Below are 7,070 nucleotides of genomic sequence, written 5' to 3' on the forward strand. Positions count from 1 at the left end.
CTCATCAAGAGAATGCCAAGAGTGTGCAAAGCAGTCTTCAAAGCAAAAGGTAGCTACTTTGAAGAACCTAGAATATAAGACATAATTTCAGTTGTTTCACACTTTTTTGTTAAGTATATAATTCTACATATGTTATTTCATAGTTTTGATGCCTTCAGTGTGAATTTACAATTTTCACAGTCATGAAAATACAGAAAAATCTTTAAATGAGAAGGTGTGTCCAAACTTTTGGTCTGTACTGTATATAATTAAAATTTCATTTTGTGGCATCAAAAACCCCACATTAGAGACCATGAATCACATTTGCTGAATTTTTTTGCATTTTTCTTTAGTAATTACAAACCTTTAAGGCTATGTGCACACGTCAGTATTCTTTGCATAAATTTCCTGAACAAAACTGCACTTTTTCTGCAGGAAATCCGCATGTGTTTTTTTCACGTTTTTTGTGTGGATTTTTCACGGTTTTTTCCAGATCTTCCCAATGCATTAAATAGCAGGAAATCTACAAAAAATCCACAAAATTAATGAACATGCTGCATTTTTTACCGCGATGCGTTTTTGTCCGCGAACATGTGCACAAAAATTGCGGTTCGCATTCTATTAATAGGATGCTTAATGGATGCTTTTTTTTTCACGGTTTTATCACATTTTTATAGTGAAAAACACGAAAAAAAATCAAAAAATCCATACCGTGTGCACACAGCCTTATACTGCATTTTTCATGTGATACTTTGGGAGCAATATATCTTCTGTAGAAAGTGGCAGTTAATGGGCTTAATCATAATTACTGTAAATATTTTTTATTGTTCATATGTTTTCCTTTATTGTAACACAACATCGGTTTTCATCGTATCACACCATCTAAAAACAGTTTGAATTGTATACATTGAAAAATGTAGAGTTTCATCTACTGCAAAGAAAGGAAACAAGCAAACATTTGAAAAGCACACTGAAGTCCATTTGACATTTCCACAATTCTACTTGTGTGTTTCATGTAGACATTTGATGTCTGAAAAACATTAATGAGAGATGACAATAAGACCTTGTCACAAAATTAGAAATTGCAAAAGTCCAAAGAATAATTCTTATTTTGAATGGTGACATTCCATAAAACAAATAAACTGACGATAAGTGCAACTCATTCAGGATATAGTCGTAGAAATTTTCCACCACTTCCTGACAAAGTAAATGTTTTTACATATTTTCCCCTTTTAAAAGTTCAACTTCAAAAGATTTAAAAATTATTTATAACAAATTTATCTAGGGTTTTCTACTATTAATTTTGAAATAAAAACTTGAGAATGTCACCATCTTGCTACCTGACTATTATAGTCTTCAGTAGTAGAAATGTCTGTTGGTCTTTCTTCCTTGTGAAATAGGTGGGCTTTATGTTCCCTAAGAAGTCTCCTTTCTTCCTTTCTCTTCTCTCTTTTTCTCTGATGTTCTTGTTGTCTGGTATACTGGAAGCGTTGTAAAAAAAGGTCCTTGGCATATTCATATAACTGCACGTCTAAATAGTTAAGTTCTTTAATACGTTCACGTGACCACTCATCAATGTCCACATTTGAGGCTCTGGTAGTGTTGAATTGGGTAAATGGAGAAATAAACTTGAGATTAAATGTTCTCTCAAATAAATATTGTGTTTTTCTTTGAAACTCAGTCAAGCCATAAAAAGCCATGTTTTTAAGGTTATTCTTGGCACTCTGTAGAAGAATATCATTCCTTTCACTTTCATTCATAAAAGTTAAGTTATAACACCCAACTAGACTAAGGTCAGCAAGCATTCGGACCTGGCGATTATTGGCCAGGTTGTAGTTACAGTCCATGAACTCCTGTAATGTGACTCCAGACCAGTCATCCCCAAGATAACACGTGGGCAATTCATCTGGTGTTGGACTTCGTCCATCACAGACATGGAGTGAAGCCTTCCAAGTTGCTCCTCTCTGGACATGCTTCCATTCACTCAAGTAGCGAGATACTGGATCCCTCAGCATCGTGATATAATAGAAGTTCCTAAAAAAGCAACATAGAAATATTATACAAATGACAGATCATAAAGCGTATTAAGTTTGTGTTCAACTTGATACACAATATTATAACAATTGCAAACATTCACTCTGGAAGAAGGTAATTTTTCTAACCAAGTATAATGTATAGAACAATTTACATTAAAGCTGTGGCAAATGACAGTTTATTTTTCAATATGGACTTTGCAAGTGGAAAGTGTAAAATGTGTTATCTGATTATTATTAGAAATTAAGGTCTTGCAAGAAATTATATTATCCTGGGCCTTTTATCCATTTATTAAAAATTATTGTTATAAAGGTGCATAAGCGTAAATAGCAGTATTGAAAGACATTAACAAAAATTTCTCAGAGTTGATATGTATCTGGTTTGATGTACCGTATATGGCAAAATGAGATATTACCAAATATCATTATATTAAAACTGTAGTCAAACCATTGGGTGAACCTTTATGTGTTTGGATTGTAGAAGTTACAGAAGGTGCCTCTTGATGCTGCAAAGGGAAAAAAATATTATTGACCAGTGTGTCCTTTTTATATTGTGTGATTTGAAATGGTTAAGGAGTTGTCCCACAATAACAACGTATCACCTACCCACAAGCTAGAAAAACAGGAGTTCCAAGTTCCTAATTTGAATTTAGCCGAGGTTGATCATGCCATTTTTATAACATTGTATATACTTTTACCATCTTTTAATTTTTTTTTACTTCATAAGTGCCTTTAAGTGGTATTCCCATCTCTAAGTTCATATCCCAATATGTAGTGGGTGCAATAATAATAATAATAATCTCAGAAAATAACTCCAATTAGAAATGTAGATAGTTCTGATTCGCTATGTTGCTTACCCCATGTAGACCATTGCAGTAGGTTATCCATGGTAATTACCAATCTTATAGTGATGGTTAGTTAGCTGTTAGCGATCATAACCATGGTACCTAAGCTACTACAATGCCCTGCACATGGGGTAAGTGAAATAGCAAATCAGAGGCACTATACTACATTTCTAAATGGAGGTATTTGCTAATATTATTATTATTATTACACCTACTACACATTGGGATAGAATCTTGGAGATAGGAATGCAACTTTAAAGTTTGATGAGCTTGATAATTCATTAACACATTAAGAGGTACTTTATTAGACCTTACCTCTGCCAAGGTTTAATAGGAGGACTAAGATGGCAACCATGGGAGCCACTACAGGGTTACTAAAGGTACCGTCACACTAAGCGATGCTGCAGCGATACTGACAACGATCCGGATCGCTGCAGCGTCGATGTTTGGTCGCTGGAGAGCTGTCACACAGACAGCTCTCCAGCGACCAACGATGCCGGTAACCAGGGTAAACATCAGGTTACTTCTCTGCTCTGACTGTGAGCACAGTGGCCGGAAAGCAGAGCGGTGACGTCACCGCTCTGCTTTCCGGCTGCCTAGCGCTCACAGCCAGAGCAGAGAAGCACAGCGCCGGGGACAGACAGCGGTAGGTAAGTATGTAGTGTTTGTTTTTTTTACTTTAACGATGGTAACCAGGGTAAACATCGGGTTACTAAGCGCTGCCCTGCGTTTAGTAACCCGATGTTTACCCTGGTTACCAGCGAAGACATCGCTGAATCGGCGTCACACACGCCGATTCAGCGATGTCAGCGGGAGAGCCAGCGACGAAATAAAGTCCTGGCCTTTCTGCCCCGACCAGCGATATCACAGCAGTGGCCTGATCGCTGCTGCGTGTCACACTGGACGATATCGCTAGCCAGGACGCTGCAACATCACGGATCGCTAGCGATATCGTCCAGTGTGAAGGTACCTTAACCGGTCAGAAATTCCTGGACAGTTCATGAAAATAGGGCACTTTTTTGCCCTGTCCAGAAAAATTATTTTAGGCATTTTATTTTTTGTTGAAGCTGAAGAAATTTCTACATATTATTTTGACTGTAATTCTCATCATTTTACAGTGAATACAGTGGATGTCTTTTTATCAGAATTATAGACTGTAGACATGGATCACTTAGAATCATAATGATTTTTTATGGATTTCCAATCTGTCCGTAAAAAATATTACTTGTCTAATTTTTTGATAAGGTTTCCAAAAAAAAAAAAGTCAAGTTGGCTACCCTGGGTCCCTATAGTGGCTGGCTACCATAATAATGAAACAGCACACCTGCGGACGATAGCGGGTGATGATGGTCTGTCAAAGGGAGCCTCTGTTCTCTGTCTGACCACTTTTCTGCTTCATTCACTTTTGACCAGCCCAGATTTCAGCAAGAGCCAAGCACCATTTATTCCATCAGCATGATGTATATATAAGTTGTAAAATTCTTATTACCAAGCGCTCATGACAAATGTATAGTGTATACTGGGTTAAAAATATCATGGAGGGTCTTTCCTGCAATGTAGGTAATTTTAAGTCAGAGATGTTAACATCCGCTATGGAGAACTTTTGCTGTCTTTGTTGCACATGAATTTCCATTAATTTGCCCAGATGCACTGTGATACATTTCCTCTAAAACAGTTGTATGTAAATTACAGAGGTTCGAGTACATCATCAATGAAGTTATAGGAAAAAATAGGCACTGAAAAAGTGTGAAAAGGATTTTAGCTTTCTCTTTTAGTTGGTAAGCCATCGCTAACAACTTTGATCCAAACTTAAAGGGAAACTGTCAGCAGATGTTTGTAATCTGAGGATAGCAAGAGATGATATCAAGCTGTGTGCTATTGCTTACTTACACTGAAGGTTTTATCACTAATACATTATCATTGCCAGATCTGATGTGCACATGACTGCTAGTCCTACTCTGCCCCTCCACCCCTCCAAAGATAAGCATTAAGCAACTCACATTCCACAGACAATGTGCAGACAGCGCCTGTTACGGGCATGGTTAGCGTTCTCAGCTCTGCTTCATACTGAATCTAAAAACTCCATGTCAGAAATGCTGCACCCAGTCATCTAAGTGATACAGTTGTGCTCAAAAGTTTACATACCCCTTCAGAATTTTTCCGTTCTTGGCCTTTTTTCAGAAAATATGAATGATAACACCAAAACTTTTACTCCACTCATGGTTAATGGTTGAGTGAAGCCATTTATTGTCAAACTACTGTGCTTTTTCTTTTTTAAATCATAATGACAACCCAAAACATCCAAATGACCCTGATCAAAAGTTTGCATACCCCATTTCTTTATAACGTTGTATTGCCACTTCTAACATCAATGACAGCTTAAAGTCTTTTGTGGTAGTTGTGGATCAGGTTCTTTATTGTCTCAGATGGTAAAGCTGACCAATCTTTTTTGGCAAAAAGCCTCCAGTTTCTGTAAATTCCTGGGCTGTCTTGCATGAACTGCGCCCTTGAGATCTCCCCAGAGTGGCTCAATGATATTGAGGTCAGGAGGCTGAGATGGCAACTGCAGAACCTTCACTTTGTTCTGCTGTAGCCAATGACAGGTTGACTTGGCCTTGTGTTTTGAATCGTCTCATGAACAACTTCTGGACTGATGAGTGCAAATTTCCTTCCAGCATTTGCTGATAACGTGCTGCATTCGTCTTTCCTTCAACTTTGACCAAGTTTCCTGTGCCTTTTTGTTAACACCATGCTGGATCACTGCTCTGACAGGCAGAGTCTTCGGCATGTCTCTTCTGTCACCCATGCTACAGACAGTTGTTCCCTTCCACATGCTCTGCATGCTTCCAGCCGAATCTCTAGCCATGTCCTTAGGGCACGCTCGCATGCGCTCCTGCCTTCTTAAAGGGTCAGCTCGTGCACTTGCTATTTCCTCTCCAGCCAATGGCTGTGGGACATTATGTATATATCCTACTGGGGAGATGCCTGAGCAATCTTCCTGTTTATAGTCTATGTTGTGCAAGGTTGCATACCAGTGCATGTCCTGTTTGTTGCACGCTAGTGCAAATCCTGTTGCTGCACTCTAATGCAAATCCTGCCTGTTGCACTCTGATGCAAATCCTGCCTGCTGCACTCTAATTGCAAATTCTGTCTGCTGCACTCTGATGCAAATCCTGCCTGCTCCAGTCTAGTGCAAATCCTGCTTGCTGCACTCTGATGCAGAACCTGTCTGCTGCACTCTGACACAAACTCTATCAGCTGCACTCTGACACAAACTGCTGCACACGGATATGAACTTGGTCAACTGCACTCTTTTGCAAGCTCTGCCTGCTGCACCATCCAGTCTGTCCTTCTGGGTCCAGCTGCTGTGCACCCATTAGTCTGTCCTGGAGTGGCAAATGGTGTTCATCGGGAGCCAAGTCTAACCACTTAGTCAAGCCCCTCCAGGCTTTCAATGGTTCATGGCACAGTGGTTCCATAAACAACGTCCGTGACACTTTGTAGCTCACATAACCCCAAAACATCAGCGAAGCACCTCCGTGCTTTACAGTAGGAATGGTGTTCCTTTCATCATAGGCCTTATTGACCTCTCTCCAAAAGTAATATTTATGGTTGTTGCCTAAAAGTTAAATTTTAGTCTCAACACTCCACATTACCTTGTTCCAGAAGTTTTGAGGCGTGTCTCTGTGCTGTTTTGTGCATTGTAGGCAAGATACTTTGTGGCATTTGCGCCGTAATGACTTTCTTCTGGCAACTCGACCGTGCAGCCCATTTTTCTTCACGTGCCTCCTTTTTGTGCATCTTGAAACAGCCACACCGCTAGTTTTCAGAGAGTCCTGTATTTCAGCTGATGTTATTTGTGGGTTTTTCTTTGCATCTCAAGCAATTTTCTAGCAGTTGTGGACAAAATTTTTGTTGGTCTACCGGACCGTGGTTGTGGTTTTCACAGAGCCCCTGATTTTCCATTTGTTAATCACAGCTTGAATGCTGCTGACTGGCATTATCAATTCCTTGGATATCTTTTTGCATCCCCTTCCTGTTATATGCAGTTCAACTACCTTTCCCCGCAGATCAATTGACAAATCTTTTGCTTTCCCCATGACTCAAAATCTAGAAATGTCAGTGGCTGGATGAAAGCTGCATGTCTGTCTAGATCTGAGAAACTCACTCAGCTTTTATCCACACACACTGATTACAAGCAAACAGGTCACAG

General features: G+C 39.3%; 1 protein-coding gene across 1 annotated transcript; it reads right to left on the minus strand.

The window, feature by feature from the left end:
- Positions 1–784: 784 nt before the first annotated feature.
- On the minus strand, positions 785–6,629 carry LOC138671693 (heparan-sulfate 6-O-sulfotransferase 3-like). Its single transcript, XM_069759852.1, has 2 exons — positions 6,514–6,629; positions 785–2,013 (listed from the first exon to the last, which is right to left on the minus strand). The coding sequence occupies exons 1-2, from the start codon at positions 6,627–6,629 to the stop codon at positions 1,305–1,307; spliced, it is 825 nt and encodes a 274-aa protein (XP_069615953.1). The 3' UTR covers positions 785–1,304.
- Between the last annotated feature and the right edge of the window lie 441 nt (positions 6,630–7,070).

This window comes from Ranitomeya imitator, chromosome 3 (assembly GCF_032444005.1).
Source record: "Ranitomeya imitator isolate aRanImi1 chromosome 3, aRanImi1.pri, whole genome shotgun sequence".
NCBI lineage: Eukaryota > Metazoa > Chordata > Amphibia > Anura > Dendrobatidae > Ranitomeya > Ranitomeya imitator.

Coding starts and splice junctions, on each gene's coding strand:
- LOC138671693 (XM_069759852.1), bottom strand. CDS start 6,629: ATGGGCTGCACGGTCGAGTTGCCAGAAGAAAGTCATTACGGCGCAAAT. Junction 2,014..6,513: donor CTCAAAACTTCTGGAACAAG/GTAATGTGGAGT, acceptor TTGCTTTTTTAG/GAACTTCTATTATATCACGA.